Source organism: Serinus canaria, chromosome 11, assembly GCF_022539315.1.
Source record: "Serinus canaria isolate serCan28SL12 chromosome 11, serCan2020, whole genome shotgun sequence".
Taxonomy (NCBI): domain Eukaryota; kingdom Metazoa; phylum Chordata; class Aves; order Passeriformes; family Fringillidae; genus Serinus; species Serinus canaria.
In genome coordinates, this window is record NC_066325.1 from 5232753 (window position 1) to 5249467 (window position 16715).

General features: G+C 42.3%; 2 protein-coding genes across 4 annotated transcripts in view; one reads left to right on the forward strand and one right to left on the reverse strand.

The window, feature by feature from the left end:
• LOC103816792 (neural-cadherin-like) overlaps nt 1-5264 on the forward strand; it is a 61297-nt gene extending 56033 nt beyond the window's left edge. The window contains exons 32-33 of the mRNA XM_050979047.1: nt 11-165; nt 3034-5264. Coding sequence (XP_050835004.1) covers nt 11-165; nt 3034-3411 — 533 coding nt within the window. The 3' untranslated portion in view covers nt 3412-5264. The remainder of the gene's footprint in view (nt 1-10; nt 166-3033) is intronic.
• A 1989-nt stretch (nt 5265-7253) lies between these two features.
• Nucleotides 7254-16715, reverse strand: part of DPY19L3 (dpy-19 like C-mannosyltransferase 3) — a 34857-nt gene continuing 25395 nt past the window's right edge. For 2 of the 3 annotated variants that reach the window (XM_030227514.2, XM_030227513.2), the window contains exons 17-19: nt 11598-11730; nt 10782-10940; nt 7254-10156 (exon numbers count right to left, since the gene is read on the reverse strand). In XM_030227514.2, coding sequence (XP_030083374.2) covers nt 9995-10156; nt 10782-10940; nt 11598-11730 — 454 coding nt within the window. In that variant the 3' untranslated portion in view covers nt 7254-9994. Of the gene's footprint in view, nt 10157-10781; nt 10941-11597; nt 11731-16067; nt 16163-16715 lie in introns of those variants that run through there. The other variant, XR_003944779.2, reaches the window with a different exon arrangement.

The window sequence follows — 16715 nt, forward strand, 5'->3', positions numbered from 1 at the left end:
GTCCCCACAGCTCTGCTCAGCGCTGCCTTCCTCTGGGCTCACTGGAAGACGCGCAAGGGTCTGCACGGAGGCGTTTACCACGGATCTGCTCATCCTGAGGATCTGGAGGACATCAGGGAAAACATCCTCAACTACAATGAAGAAGGGGGTGGGGAGCAAGATGAAGTAAGGATCACTGTTATGTTACAGTTAAGAGGGGACTGGTGCCTCACCATGCTAAGGAAAAATGCATTTTGTGCTTTGTCCTTAGTCTTCATTCTGCTGATTCAGCCCTGCAATTGGCAAATGAATTATTTGGATGAGGGTGCATGTTTCCTAAGCAGAGATAAGTGTCTATCCATTTTTAATTTGTCTTAGAGCCAGTCATCCTGAGTGTATGTTGATAGGAGCCTGTAGGGCAAGTTTAGCAGTAGGGAACAGCTGCTGGGTCTGGTTTTTGGGGCTCAGGAGCTTCTCAGGGCTCATTCCTGCTGGAGCTCCAAGGGCTTGGAAGAGCCTGGTGTGACTGTTGCTCAGGGCCAGGCTTTTCCAGAGACTGCTCCCAACAGCAGGTGTTCACACCTCCCTTGTTGGAAAGGGGAGGTGCTGAATTGGCTCCTCTGAGGCCCTGGAGCATGTGGTGCTTGTGGAAGAACCCTTCTGCATTTTTGTGTTTTGGAGATAAATATACCACTGAACACAAGCTGTTTATTCTTAGAGTAGAGCAGATTATACCCAAAGCAGGTATTATTAACATTCCTGCTGGTTGTTCTAAGGTTTTCATGTGTCAGTGAAAGGCAGAGCTTGGAAGGAAAAGAGTGAATATTATAAACAAGCACCCTTAATAGATTATTTATTGGCCTATAGATGATTTCTATGTTTATAAAAGGTAAGAAACTTCATTGCCAACTGTTCATTTAATCGATTCAAGGGGGCAGAGATAATAATAGTCATGGTGTGAGTGTGAAGGCCAAAAAATGTCAGTGATTCAAAAATATTCTTACTTGTAGAGTATCCTTATTTTCTTGGTGAATTAGTGGGAACGTAATAAACACAGGCATTTCCCATGTGATAACATAGACAGCTATAAAGCCTGTTTTCCTTAATCAGATTAACTTCCTCTGCAATATTTTGCAATTTACACCCAGAAGGTCTCTTTGAGGAAATCTACAGTTACTGTATGACATGTTTAATTACTTTTGGAGAGTTCTTAAAATACACTCCTTATTTTAAGCAGTGGAACCAAATTAGTGACTTGATGATCTCCATCTGAGGTTATTACTCTGCTGAAGAAACAGTGCTTGTAGTGAAGCCTCTTTGGGTTCTGTGTATTCTTCCTAAATTATTCAGATTTAACAGTTCCTGGGATTGCAGCTGAAACTTTTTAAGCTAAAATCTCATTGTTTGTCTAGATTTAAAAAACCCAAACAAACCCCAAAATACCTAGAATTACACCACTTTTGTTGTGTTCTAATGTTACCTCAACAAAAGGATCATGAGGTTGCTTGGAGAAGAGAGTTTCGTTTTTTTAATGTTTGTAGATGGGAGGGCTATAGGACAAGGGGTTGTCATATGAAGGAATTCCTGCATCTGAAATAAATAAAATTTTCCCCCAGAGAAATTAGGAACTCATAAAAATTGCAGGAGGTCAGTGCATTGTTGATTGCACACTGAATTTAGCTGACCACCATATGTTGTTAAAAGCCAGCTCTGGACCCAGAGACAGGGCTTGAGTTGTGTTTGTGGATGGCCAGCCAAGAAGGGTTTATTATCAAAAGAAATGTGTCATTTTAATGAACAATCAGTAGTAGTGAAGGATGCTTTTATTATCACCCAGTTCAGTGAAGGGAGGATCCTCAAGTCTGTATTGGAACAACTCCCTTTTAACTTGTGCACGATGAAAAGTTGTTCCATGTCATGGATTCTCCTGGTATCCCTGCTCAGAGTGGGGCTGGACTGGGGCTTGCACTAACTTAGGATGTGCCTAAGGCAGGGATCTGGGCTGCAGGTCTTGGTGTCCATCACCAGCACTCCTAAGTCTCTGGAGGAATGGGAATAAGCAGCTCTTGTCCCAAACCCATCCTGCTACTTAGGCAGCTTCTTGATTGCAGGTGGGGGGAATTTAAATTGTACTCAGCCTCCAGGGGAAATTCAGCAAAACTCACTGAGATTACTTCAGTTAATCTCTTACAACATGGTTATGCACAATGCCACATGCTGGACACCTAAAGAAATCTTTGGGGAAGTGCTGATTCCACACCTCTGTCTCTGATGGCTCCTGTTACCATGAACAGTATTAGCAACACAAATAATTATTTGTTTGCTCTAATGAATTCTACTTTGGCCTGTAAATCAGTCCAGGGACACCACCTTTGCATTGTAGGGAGGCGAAGGATGCTGGGGGACAGGACCTGTTCATTGCAGGTGGCACAAAGATTCTGATCAGTGAATGCCATTAACTGTTGGCATTGCCAGCTTTGTGCCAGAGGCTGTGGCACAATTCCCAGACAGCATTTACTGCGGTTGAGCTGGGAGGGAATTAGTGACTTTTTTGGGAGTAAGTAGTTTTTGGCTTCTACAGTTGTGCCACTGCCATGTAACATAATTAGGCATTATTCCAGAGGCTGGTAAAATTTTATCAGAAATCACAGTACATTTTTGAGCTAGTACTGCAGAAAGATTTCTTTGACATACTGTTTGTGAGTACCCTTTCTTACGTCTTCTGCCACTCTTGTGGGATCAGTGTCCAGTCACGATAAGACACTCAGATCTGAATTTCAGAACCAAAGCTGGGGTGCTTCTGTCACGTTTATTTAGCTTTTGAATGAAATCTGACTTGATTCTGAGCCTGACGGCAGCAGTGCAGAGTGCACAGGTGTTCCTCAGGCTCTCTCAGGTGCACTGCGGGTGGCAGAGCTGGCAGAACACCCAACCCTTCAGGTGCTCACAGCAAACGGACTGACTCGCCATCATTCCCTCTTTATTCCCACCGGAACGCGAACCTGTGCGACCTGCAGAGAGAATTAACTCGCTGTGCCCCATTTCTCCCTGCAGGATGCCTACAACATGGCAGAGCTGCAGGTGTCCATCCAAGGCAGCCCGGCCTACTCCCTGCACAGGAGGAAGGAGCTGCCGGCCCAGCGGCAGGGCGCTGTGAGGGCGATGCCCGGGCCGGCGGGACCCGCGGCGCTGGGCCGGGCGCTGCCCGCGCTGCTGAGGGAGGCCGAGAGCCGCGCCCCGGGCCCGCCGCAGGACTCGCTGCGCGTCTTCTGCACCGAGGGCACGGGCTCCAGCGCCGGCAGCCTCAGCTCCCTCAGCTCCCTCGGCTCCGCGGGGCTGGGCGCTGGCGCCGGCGAGGACATGCACGAGTGGGGACCCAAGTTCGAGAAACTGAGGGAGCTGTACTCGCACAGAGAGGCAGGAGACCTGTAGCTCCCCGAGGCTGCTCTTTGCAGTTCTGGAGGCAGAGGTGAGGCACGGTTTTTTATACTCCTGCTCTGTATTACCCCCACCCGACCTTTTGTCCTTGTTACAACAGGGATTCCGATTCACGCAAAGGAGGCACGTTGGTCAGCAAAGGTGGGTAGGAGCTCAACTTGGGACATGCTGGAGATCTGCATTTTGGTATATAAACCTCCTGGGAGGAAAAAAGAGAGAATCTAGGGTGTGCAGTATTCACAGACTGTGCTTAAGAAGTACAGGTCTTTTTTTATCACTGAAGTAATGCAGGACTCTTGAGGGATCCAGTGCACACGGCCTGAGGTGAGCTGGAGCTGAGGGAAGCATGCTGGATATGCTGTTTCTGGTGCTTTGACAGTTATTTGAAGAAAAAAACGTCTTGTCTTTTTCTCATATAATGAAGTCCATGGTGTATTTTATCCCTCTTGTTTCCCACAGTGCCCAGTGACAGCCCTGCTCACTGATCACGGTGCAGGTGCCAGTCCAGGGGTACAGGAAAAGGAAAGAAGCAGAAAAATGCTTCACTTACACGGTGATGAAATCCCTTTATGCTGCCATACAAAGGCAGAAACTGGATTTAGGCATAACACATGAACCAGGCTGCTTATAACTACGTAATTTTCCTAAGGAAAAGGCCAGGTGTGCTGGCTACATGCCTCAGAGGGGCTGGTCAGGAATTTTAGTAGCAAACACCACAGCTTATCACAATCTCTCATTTCTAATGAGCTGCTAAACTGAGCCTAAACCAGCCTGAACCGTGCCATTTGCATCTACAACTGTCGCTCATGTTTTGTTCAATCTCCTTTGATAGAATCATTGCAGGACTTATCTGGGGACAGAGAAACATAGGGGGAAAACTAACAGCAGGGGGTAGAATTTTATGCTCTAAATTAATCAGTCCCTTTTGGAAACCATTTAATGCCCAGCTACTATGCTGGATTTTTCTTAAAACTTGACAATATTTGGAAGAGAAAAGTTGCCATTAAATTAATTTTGATTTCTCTTTTTTAATTGAGACCACTTGTACAGATAAATGGAGTACAATGCAGCAAACCCTAAATCTGAAGCTGTGCTGTTTCTTCTATGTATCATATGTAAATTATATCTATTATAATATGTAAACTATATGTAATATGTACATTATATATAATGAGCTAATAATAGGAATATATCCTAGTTTCTAATAATGTTTCATTAAAACAAAGCATGAAACAATGTCTTGTAACAGACACTGAAACTGCTTTGCTCAGTAGCTTGTTTTGGGAGGTCTGGCTTTTATTTTTATACATCTGTTAAAACCCCTAAGTAGGTGAATGCTGTCTGCAGACCAGCTTAGTTTGCATGTTTCCCAAAAGAGAAATGTTCACACAGTACCTTGTTCTCATGTGCACTTGTGCCACTCTGGAAAATCCTGAGTGCACCACTATGCACTGTTACACACTGCAGGTGGTGGGCATTGTCCTCTGGAAAACCTCAATCCAGTTTTTACTCTCACCCAATGGTTTTGGTTCACAGACAGTACAGTCTCTGTGATTTTGTAATTTTACTGACACATTTATATGCCTGGGAGGAAACCTTGGCTGAAACATCTTGCAGTGTTCACCAGTCCAGTCTGCCAGCTCCTGTATTCCATCACCTCAGCAGTCACAAACGGGGTATGGAAAATAAATATATATTATGCACAAAAATCTGTTCCTTCCTGAAACAGGAATAATTTTGTTTACATACCTTGTGTTCTTCCCATACCTATGGACATGCTGGTGCTTTGGCTGGTTTTAATTTAATTTAACCTGTAAGCTCCTAGGGGACAACACTGTCTTTATTTGCCTGTGAAGTGTCCTGCCTATCTCAGGCACCATATAAATAATAAACCAGCCTTTTGTCCTGGGTGTCTCGGCCTTGTTTGTGTTTAAGGATCACTGAAGGGTGGACTCTGTTGAATTATTTCTCTCTCAGTTTTGATCAGATGCTTCCACAGATGTGAGTCATGGGTGCTGTGATGCCTGAAAAGCTTCTGCTGATGGGCTCAGGATCCAGTTACCCACCCAAAAACCACTTTGGGTTTCCCCAGGGGAACGAGACCTCATCAGAGCTCTTCCTCCACCCCTGAGGAACTGGTCTATGGGTGAGAGTGACAACAAGCACAAGTGGTGCCCAGGAACCCTAAACCCTAAAGGTGACAAACATGGGGCACACAGAGCAGCCGCAGAGCTGCTGACCTTCAGATGTCTCAGTGCCGTTTCAAATGTTGCTACCCTGCTGCTGCTTCCTTGTTACAGCTGTGGCCCTACTCTGTAACCAAACATGGAAACAACACTCCCCGAGCCTCGGAGCTACCTGCACTGCCTCTGCACTGCCAGTGAGCCCCACCTTGTACAGAACATTAGAGACTAAAACAAAAGGGCAGGCAACGTTTCCAAACTCCTCTAGCAGCTTGTGTCGATACAATCTCAGTAATAGGACACAGTCATTTGCAGCTCTCATGCCCTATTAAAGCCTACTCTTCCTCTTTCCAGAGATAACTAATTAGTTCACTTAATTTATCTGTTTTAATTTGCATGCTGCTCTTTTAATTACTGTGCAATTGCTGAAATCATATCCTCACTTGTTCTGCATTTGCACAGGCACACACAAATATTTCAGTGTCTCTGCAGAAAGGCTTATCCCAGCACTGCCATGGCTCCTAGGGAGAACAGCTGGCTTTCCACAGAAAGCTTTGGGTCAGGGGGGAAGGAAAAATATTGAATAAAAAACCCCATTGAGTCCCTAGGTAGTGGGATTTGCAGTAATCTAGTACTTTTATTAATCTTCTTCCATGTTCTTTACAGACTTTAAACATATAGTAAGAACATTTTATTTAGCATAAAATGTTTGTAAAGGTCTGAAATTTAAATAATCATGTGGATATTAGTATTTAATCTGGCTGCCTGACAGCTACATTAATCTTTGTGTTCTTCCCCTGTTAAAATAACATTCCAAGTACATAACATGGAGCCAAACCATAGGAAAGCTGATTGCCCTTAGGTCTGACCTACTGACCAGCAGGTTGAGGAGGGAAAACAGGGCTGTAAAGAAGCAGGATTAGGTGGGCAGAAGAAAGTTGAGCATTTTCTTAATTACAAGAATGCTAAAACCCATGGCCATCTCCTGGGGATATAAAGGAGGAGGTTCCCTGGAGCACAGAATCCCCTCTATGCAAAAACACCATGTGTGGCTCACATCCCATCAATTACATTAATCTCTAATTAATGCGGTGACAAACTCCCCCCAGCCCCCTTAGACCAGCCCTACACATGGGCAGTTTTATTTCCAGCTCTGCACATCCTGCAGCTCCTGCCACAAGAGTCACATCAGGACATCCTACTGCACATACAGCCCCTGAAATGTGCTTCTTCACTCCCGAAGATTGCACCTTTCTGTTCATTAAAAATACTAAACTTGAGCTACAATGTGGAAACAAGCAGGTCCCTGGTGGTCAAAGCATTTCATATATGATTTTATATTGATATAATACACATAATAAAGAAAGAAATAATATTTATTTAAATGGATATACTGCCTCAGTCGTTGACATGCATGAGGTGATGACTGATAAAAATCATAGCTAGTACCTTTAGCTTCTAACAAAGGAAGCCCAGCAAGCTGTTAAAAAACAAAGGTGATTCCAAAAGTCAGTGCTATACACAATATGAGCTTGAGAAGCCAAAACTTGCTTGTGAAAAATATTTTGCTTTCCTCCATATGGACTGAAACAAAGCTTATTCCCAAACCAGGTCCTTCTCAGCCCATCTCAACATATAAACAAGCAAAAAAAGTGACTTTCAAATTGCACAATTTATTTAGTATACAATAGTCATTACATCTCTTTACAACAACATATTATAAAATAACTATGTTAGATCCCACCAGCAGAACACTGAAACAAGAAATTAAAATACATTTATGGATCTCAAAGGCTTTTCTCTCCTAAAAAAGTTCTGGCTCCTTGATAGCATTTTGTCTCTGCAGTCTAAAAAACAGTAATTTATACCACAGTCCCACTGATCACATGCAGCACCAAGTCCTTGTGGCCACCACGGAGCACACAGGAGGAGCCTGTCCCCCTGCTGGGGGCACTCAGGAATGGGAGGAGCAGCCCTTTCCCCCATCCTCCAGCCCTCCCAGGCCTTGTCTCAAACAGGGGCAGGGACGAGCTGCTCCCTCGGAGCTGGGAACTGCTTTTAGCCCTCGGCACTTGGATTTACTGTTAGAAGCAGCCTCGTGTCTGAATGCTGCACTACAGTCCCTGGAATAACCCTTAGTGTTAAACCTTTCTGATAGTCTCTCATAATGCATCTTTCTGTATAAAAAAACCCAAACAAACCAGATTGCACTTAGTAGTTTCCATGAAAAGGTTAAATTTCTCCTTTGGCAGTATTAGAAACTGCATTTTTGAAATAACTTTATTTAAAAATAATTGCTGTTCCAGCTGTTACCTACAAGTAAATTCTGAAGACAACAGGCTATCTCTGGGCCTAGGAATCCCTCCCCTCCACCAAAGGAAAGTCACTGCACTCTCCAGAGAGATCCAATTTCATTCTAGAACAAGCCATACAGCCCAGACATCTTTTACCTTTTGTGTGCTTGTTTTCAGTTACTGAAGGCACTCACTGAGGGATTCACTGACCCAGGCTTGCAGCAAGAACCATGTATCATTACAGGCCTAATTAAAGTTTTAATACTGATTAAAATGTTTTATTATTGTATTATGTTAAACTGCAGTGGTCTCCAACCTCATTAAAAGGATACAGGCTAGGAATTACTCAGGAGTTTCAGCTACTCATGGTAACAACCCAGCTCCTGTCAGCATGTGATTTAACACAGCCTGGCTACAGCACAGCCTTCTGTGCCACAGAGAAAGGCAGAAGGATGTTGAACATTGTTTAATGAGTATTTACTGAATATAAAATTGTTTGAGCATGTGACATAACCATCTCCATCTCTTTGGTAATTTACCTTGGTAAAACTGAAAGGGAAAACACTTAAATCATTTGGAAGTGGAGCCCAGCTCAGTTGTGACAGCTAATCTCATTACACATCTAGATTAAATTAAATGTGGAGTTTGCTATCTGTAGCACTTTAAGTTTCCCATCATTAGAAATTAATTGCAGTGGTAATTACTATAACTGAGTTATTTGCACAGGCTGCAAACAGTCTTATAGGTGTTCAAATGTTAATTCAACCTGGGCCTAGAGGCACTTGATTATTACAATTCTGTTTTTCTTAACAAACAAATGAGCCTAGTGGATGTCTAATTCAAGATGGAGAGTACTGTGAGGCTTCCAAATTTGTTTTTTGATTTAAATCTAAAGCCAAAGCAGTGCTAAAAACATAGCAAAAGTCATGTGGTACCTTCATAACATTTAGAAATCTGATACAAATCACAAAGTTCAGGCTGGTAAAAAGACAAAGGGTACAAACAAATCACAAAATTCTCAGCATTGAGGTCTGGCTTTACTTAATCTTCCACATCATTTTAAAATACTGGTAGTCTCTGTTTTAGGCTAAAGAACACAGTGATTTTGTGCTAAAATGTAGAACTTTGTGTCTGAAATAATACAAAACAAAGCTCTACTATCTGAATGTATCTGAAATACTGGTTTCCTGATGCTTTAGAGATGAGTTTTTCTTTAGTCCAATTTTGCTATCCTAGTGAAATTTAAACGAGGAGAGAAAGGATCCCCTGTAGTTCAGAAAGTATATACAGGAAAATGTTCTGAAAATCCAAACTGAGAAATTTGGATTTTTGTTTGTTCTGAGCATTTTACAAGGATACAAACATGCAACATGTATCAAGCATGCTCCAGCCTTTTTTCTCACTAAAAATACGTAACACTCCATCATTAAACACTTAATGTTATAAACCAGTTTGTTTCTGATCACTAAAAATGCTGGACCAAAGATTATTTTTCTTCAAAATTGTTTGCTTAATCCACACTCACTGATTCTGCAATCACACTCACAAAATTGGAAACTCATATCTGCATACATTCCCAAAGAATTCAAAAAAGAGGCACTGAAAGAGCACAGGGATCTGTCAAAAAGGATCAGACTGTAAGACAAAACTTCATTTTGTGACTATGTTTAGGATTCACAAAGGCAATGCTTACTCAGGGCAGGAGCAGCATGGGCTGCTTTCACTGAATTTCTACCATTTGAGAGGAAAATCTGAACTGCTGAGCAGATTCACAGGTTGGCACTCGGCAGTGCTCCCACAGGCTGCTGCCCTTGTCTTCCTATCAGTTGAAACTGGGAAACAATCACAACCTAAGTATTCTGAGGATCAGAATTTAAATCAAAATGGTCCCTGCTAGCATTTGTTTATGAATTAATGAAAATTTTAGCAACATAATAATGTTATCAAAATTAAACTGTCTAAAAAAAGAATCACAGTAATTAAACAAAAAACCATCGGTGTAAAATGTCTTACAAATGTGACCTGTTTGTAAACTTCATCTGCATTTCCTAATGTGGTCCTAGCAGTGAAATACTGAACTTGAAGTCATGGTTGGAAATGTTATTTATGCTTGGTAAGTTTGTAAACATGGAATGTTTTGTTCTGAAACACCCTGGTGAAGTGCATGGTGTAAGAAGGAAGGTTTTTTTTAATTTCCTCACAGAAGCGAGGATACAACGAAGGTTTCAAATCAGGTTCATTCTCTCCCAAGCCATCCATGATCTGCAATGAAATGGAACAGATGGGTGAAATTTGTTTATCCAATTCACAACTCCAGGCAATAACAAGTTCATTAAAACCTCCATAATACATTCATTGGGTCAGGCTGGCCAGGTTTGTTCACAGTATGAAACAAGTGGGAGGGAAAAAAACAGCTTAAAAGGGGTAAGACTTAGAATATTGTCTCTAAATGGATAAAGCTGCTCTGTCAGAGGTCCAGATCTGTTTGGGCTTGTGCAGCTTGCTCTGGCTCCAGCTCAGCCCCAGAAATGCCTGAGAACTCCCCTGACATAGAGTGGTAACAGAACCACACCTCAGGGAACTGAAGCTCTGAAGTGATTTACACCTACTGTGATTTACACAGGCTACTCTGCCTGTGTGCTCCTAACCTGCAGCTCGTCAGGAAGTGATTACTTATCCTGCCCAGGCTGAAATTCCCCTTTTTATTGTCAAATACCCTTAAGAGCAAGCAGTGTTAATGTGGCCATTTTGAGAATGTCTGAAGGCTCCAATAGGTTTTCCTTCCCACAGGGCAAATACACGGAGCCACCTCAGCTCTCAGTAACTGGGTTTCAGAGCCAAGCCAAGGGAATGTGTTTTGTTCCTTGATCTGGTGTGTCTCACTCACGTGGCCGTTGGCGACATCGAGCAGGTCGCGCAGGCGGCAGCCCCTGCTGTGCCTCCTCTCGTAGCAAATGCTGTCCTCCAGGATCACGTAGTCTGTGCCAAAGGAGCGCAGGATGCCGTACACATCACCGGGAGACCGCTTGGCATAGATCTGGTAGATCTGCACAACAAGGCAACTCAGCCCAACACACACCACAGCACCCCTCACTGCTGCTTTGTTTGCTCTGTCCTCTATCTTGAGCCAAAGAAAGAACTGGGACTGAGAAACCATGTGACTGAAATATTACAGAAACAACCTATAAATGCTTTGTTCAGTAAAATCTCCAGGTGGAGATGTGTGTTATGGTGAGGATGCTGCTGGCTACAAAACACTGGATGGTGCTGTCAGGCTTTGAGAATGTCTCAAGTCCAGGGTAGGTGAAAATAGTCTCTCAGCTCTGTGTGCAGTTTATCAGGGTGGTTTCTCTATCAAATGCTGTGTGCTGCTCTGGGAACTGAAAGGAGTATCAGGGAATGCTCCATGTGGGTTTAACAGCCCAAGTGGGCACCAGGATCTACTGATGCCACAGTAGCCAAAAGAGGGCCCTTGGGACTAGTTGGGTACTCAGGCACAGAGCTGCTCAGACACTCACTAGCTGCCAGAAGGGAGTCAGGAGATCCCAAGGCAGTTAAATCCTGGGCCTGTGCCTGACGGTAAGTTACTCAATGAGTAAAGCACATGAAGCCTTTTGCAGTGTGCCATGAGGATGTTACTGTTTCCTAGAGTGGAGTCAGTGACATGGGCAAGGATTACTATAAAAAATCAGAAATCTCTTACCTGCTTTGTTCTCTCTCTCAAATTCTTATCCTCGTAGTGGGGATGGTTGGTTAAGGTCCGTCCAGTGCACAGCTTGACTCCTGCCAACAGCTGCATGCTCCCAGCAAACACTGCTGTGTTTGGAGTGCTTGACCTAAACAAATGTTGATAAGTCTGAAGAAGTCTCTGCAGGGGCATTTTTGCAATGCTTGTGACAGATCAGAAGGAAAAAAAAGACTGCAAAAGTATTTTTCTGCTTCTCCTCTATTCAGGCAGCAAACTGTTCAAGCAACTGTTTTCTTCAAATGCCAAGCGGATAAATTATGATAATGCTGAACTGCAAATAAAAAATTTACTAAGCACCATGAGGAAATCTAAGGAAAACATGATCACAATAATTTCACACTATTTCTGTATTTCATATATTTCTCAGGTTCATAAAAACTCTGAATACTTATGGGTTTCTATATTCTAATTATTTTAATATTTCAAGAAACTTATTGTGACTTGAGTTTGAGTCTGATATATATAAGGTACTTTACATAAAATGAATTATTTAATCTGAATGGTAAAACTTTCTGTTCTTTTCCTGGCATTCACCATTCACTTGGAACAAAAACTTTGTTCCATGAAACATTACTCTTCCTACTCTGAGAACTGTGGGAGAGAAACTATGAAAAAAGACATCCCAGTTGCAAAAAGCTGGGGCAGGGGATGCAGAAGATGTCAGAACAATGCTGTCACTTTTTCTTACTGTAATCTTTGAAATTCCAAATAGCAGTCCTGGTATCTCAAGATCACTCAAGTACCAATAATGAAAAAAATTATTTTTTGCTCACCTTCTTCCCAACACATTTACAATCTAAAATATTTGCAGAGATACAACAGAAGGGCAGAGCAAAAAGAAAGAGTAAAAATGCCAGGCAATGGACACTCCTGTAATCAGGCTAATTGGAACTGGCCATAGTATGCTGAAGTGTCTTCTAGTGCTTAGTAGGCACATAACCATGGAAGGGTCTGTGAAGGCTAAACCAACAGAAAGCAGTACACATTAAATCAACTAAAATGAAATTAGAATGTGAATAGATGCCTAACATCCCCATGCACACACTGAAGTACTCCAGTAACTGTGACACTTTGGGGTGCACTTCAGGGAGCCTTTGGAAACTGCAGCTACACACTCAGTCATCTTTAAGCTCCATGATCTGCCTGGAAATGTTGAGACAAGTATTAAATTTTATTATCGCCTTTCAAGAGATTATGCTTAGCAAATGAATTAATAATTACAAACCCTTCCTTAAAAATCCTGCACTGGTACATTAATCTCATCTAGGAAGGCCAGAGATAGTATTTTAATAGGCCAGTTTAACTTTCCTGATAGACTAGTCCTTCAGCACTTTATAAAATCAGTTTCATTTTAAAGTCTGAAAATATTTAATCTCTTAAGAAATTATTTATTACTTAAAATATTCAAAGCCACAAGTGTCCTGAAGTACATGTTCCATTAAAAGAAATTAATTCCTGTTAGAATTTAGTACTATGCAAATGGGATAGCCCTGACAGGCTGTCAGCCAGGACTCATCCCTGGAGCTGTGGGAAAGCACAGGTCTGTAGGACTAAGCTGCAAAGGACAGGCTGGACTCACAGAGGGACTGGGGAAAGCTTAGACACCCAAATAAAAATGATGATTCTTAAAACATCTTCAACATGTTTCTGTGTTTATGCCTGGGCCAGGCAACTTCTAATGTGACAAGTAGGTTTCTGTGGTTGTTCAAGATTAGTTCAAATTTTAAAACCTGACTGGCCTTACCAAGGCAGCCCCGCTCTTCTGATTGCAGATCTGCAATCAGAGCCCATTATAATGGGCTCTGTAGCAGACTCAAACTTTCTTAAATCCACTCACACAGCCCCTTCCCAACAAGTACCAAAGGCAAAACCACAGGAAAAAAAGCAAACAAACAAAAAAGCCAAACCAGCCTGCAGGCTCTTTTCTTTAAAACAAAAGCTAAAGGGTGATAGTGCCCTTTATTAGTAACCTACTGGTAAAAATGCTTGTCAAAAATGTAGAATCACAGAACACAGTTGGAAGGGACCCACAGGGCTCATCCAGTCCAACCCTGTTCCTGGAAACCCCCCAGCAATCCCCCCGTGCATCCCTGGCAGCGCTGTCCAAACGCTCCTGGAGCTCCGGCAGCCTCAGGGCCGTGCCCATTCCCTGGGAGCCCGGGCGGTGCCAGCACCTCTGGGGGAAGCAGAGCCTTTCCTTTATCTCCAGCTCAACCCTGCTCTGGTCACAGGGAGCAGAGATTGGCGCTGCAGCCCCCGGTGAATCTCCCCTCAGAAAATGGATCATGCAGAAGATTCAGGGCTCCATTCCTCCCCTTTCCAAAAGCATTCCCTCCTGCCCAGAAGGGGTGAAATACAACTGAGTTGCATTCTTTACTAGACAGAAAGAGTTTTGCCAGCACTTCCTGCTCTCCCTATCCGTTGAAGACAATCAAGTGACCCTAGCTTGCTTTTCAAACAACTGACTTAACTGCCTTGGTCTGCGGTGAAGTTTAAAATCTGGTGTTCCAGGTAAAGGCAGATGTTTCCCTGAGATTTACAGGTTTGAAGTCCTAGGAAATGATACTCCTTCAGACACATCACTGTCCATGTTTTACTGGCCAACTCAGATGTTCCCAGACCAGCAGGAGCTACTGGGAGCCCTCTTCCCTGTGCTGCAAGTGGCAGTGCCAGGAGCACAAGTGCTGGATTTCAGTGCCCTGAGCAGAGAGCTGGGAGGTGACACAGAGCCCTAGGCAGTGTCTGCCCTCTCCAATTCCCCCCTCATGAGCTCTTGTGGGGGCCACTGCTGAGTTCTGGGGACACAGGAGCCCTGAGGACATTCCCAGGGCCAGCATGGCTCCTGCATGCCAGGGATGCAGGGCTCTGCAGCCAGGGCACCTCCTGTGCTGCAAACCCCTGAATGACACTTCTCTAGTAGACTAAAACCAAGCCATTTTTACAACTGTCTGAGCAAATGATGTATAAAATGAAAGGATAATTTGTTTTTATAGCTCTCTGCCAAGCTCCATACCACACTGCCCAACCTGCAAACAATTTATTCTCTACGAAATGTCACTAAATAATGACAAGGACTTACAGGTCAAACTGATTTACATTATATAATTTAAATGCCATTCTAAGCAGACCTGATGGCATTTTGAACAAATAATCTCATTTATTTTTGAAGCTCTAAGCTTTCAACAAGTTAATTACAGCTGAGCTAATGGGTAAACTAAGCACTATATTATAGTGTAAGAACCTTTTTTTTGCCTTATGCTTAAGAATTTAGAAAGTTATATAAATACGAAAGAATAACTCGTTAAAAATAAAAGGGTTTTACAGAAAGTACTTGCACAGACTCTGAAAGTGGCAGTAATTCTCTCTCTTAAACTACTGAAGAATTATTGTGAGCTGGTTTTAGGAAGCACTGAGGAAGAAATGGCCAACATTGCAATTACAGGCTACATCATCAGAAATAAAATGGCTATTTCTAGTAGAAGTCCTCCAGACTTGAACACCGTAGTTGACTTTCAAAGCCATAAAATCTAACAAGTCTCAGATTATTCCTTTACTAGTGCCTGAGTATGGTATCAATCAACCAAGTGAAAGGATTTGAGAAAAAGAGATTCTGAGGAATATGCCATGATAGATTTTTCTTTTTCTTTAAAAGAAAATCTTTTTATTTGCAGAATGCAATATTTAAACATCACAGATTTAGCTGCAGATGATAGGCAGTAAAGCATATTCAGTCACACTGTCATGGTTCTTTTTTTTCCCTCTGGTTTGGAAAGACTGAAAATTGCAAAAATGGAAAGCAACAGTCACAAAGAAAGAGCAACAAGATGTGTTTTTGTGAGTCCCAGCTTCAGTTTTATGCATGCAGATTATGCTCACATAAAGGACTGCACCTACACAGCTGGTATAAACCTACTTCTCAGGCACTTTCAGGTTCATGCCTGAAACTTACTCACATATCTGTCCAACAAAAGCCCAAGAATTTCAGAACAATAATTAAAAAAAAATTGGAAAATTGCCTTTAAAGTCTGGAACATGAGTTGATTTCAGTGTGATTACCCTTGAAAATCAGGAATGTAAGTAATACAGTTAAACTTTAAAGCTAATTTGAAATTAATATAAATTACTAAAAGAAAGAACCACCATTGAAACATGGGTGTTTCATTTGCATAACCCTAGGAGTTTTTTTGGAAATTTGTGGGGTTTTCACTAACAAACAAATTTGCCTGCTTCTCCCCACACCTGGTTCAGGTACAGTGGACATACAACAATCTGCTGAATCTCAGTCTCAGTTAACTTTTCCATTGTTTTGGCTGTTGCCCAAGATTTTTAAGAATTTTCTCCGTGAGCAACTGTTACTGATATATTCCACAACTGTAGACAGATTTCCCCTTTAAAGGCAGAAGACATTGCTTCTTTAGCACTTACCAGGAGTAAACAGAGTAGGGAAGTTCACGCTATTGATTTGCTCATTCTACTGATATTCTTCCCCATCTCACAAATGAGCATGTTGTTCCTGTTGTCTTAGGGAGAAAGACCAAAACTAAGAATTTTAATGTACCTCCCAGCTGGGAACAGAACTGTGAACTATCCCTGGAGCATTGGATTCTTGACTTTTTTGTTTAAAAAGAAGCTAAGAAAATGAGATGGTGTGTAGGAAAAAAGCAGAAGACTGGGATATGCAAGATCATTATGTAAAAAATTGTGCTCTGCAATTGTACAGACACATACCAGTAGATCTTCCTGAAAATGCTATGGCAATTTTAGTGAGGGGAAGAGTAAAAAATGCATCTGCAGACACTTCACAAGGGACAGACTAATAGTTGGCCATTATTCAGATTGTATATTTGGACAAGTTAATATGCATTTAGACCTAAGCGGACAGAAGGGTTTTCTTGTTGTGGAGAGATTGCAAGACAGATGAGTTATTCCTAATTCACTGCTATACATGACAAATTAGAGCTTTTCATACTGAGTTTTAATAATGAATGATTAGTTCCTGACACCAGCCTTGACAGGTCATTAACTACAGCACAACCATCAAGTGTTAGTCAAGTAAAAATGTTCTCTTACACA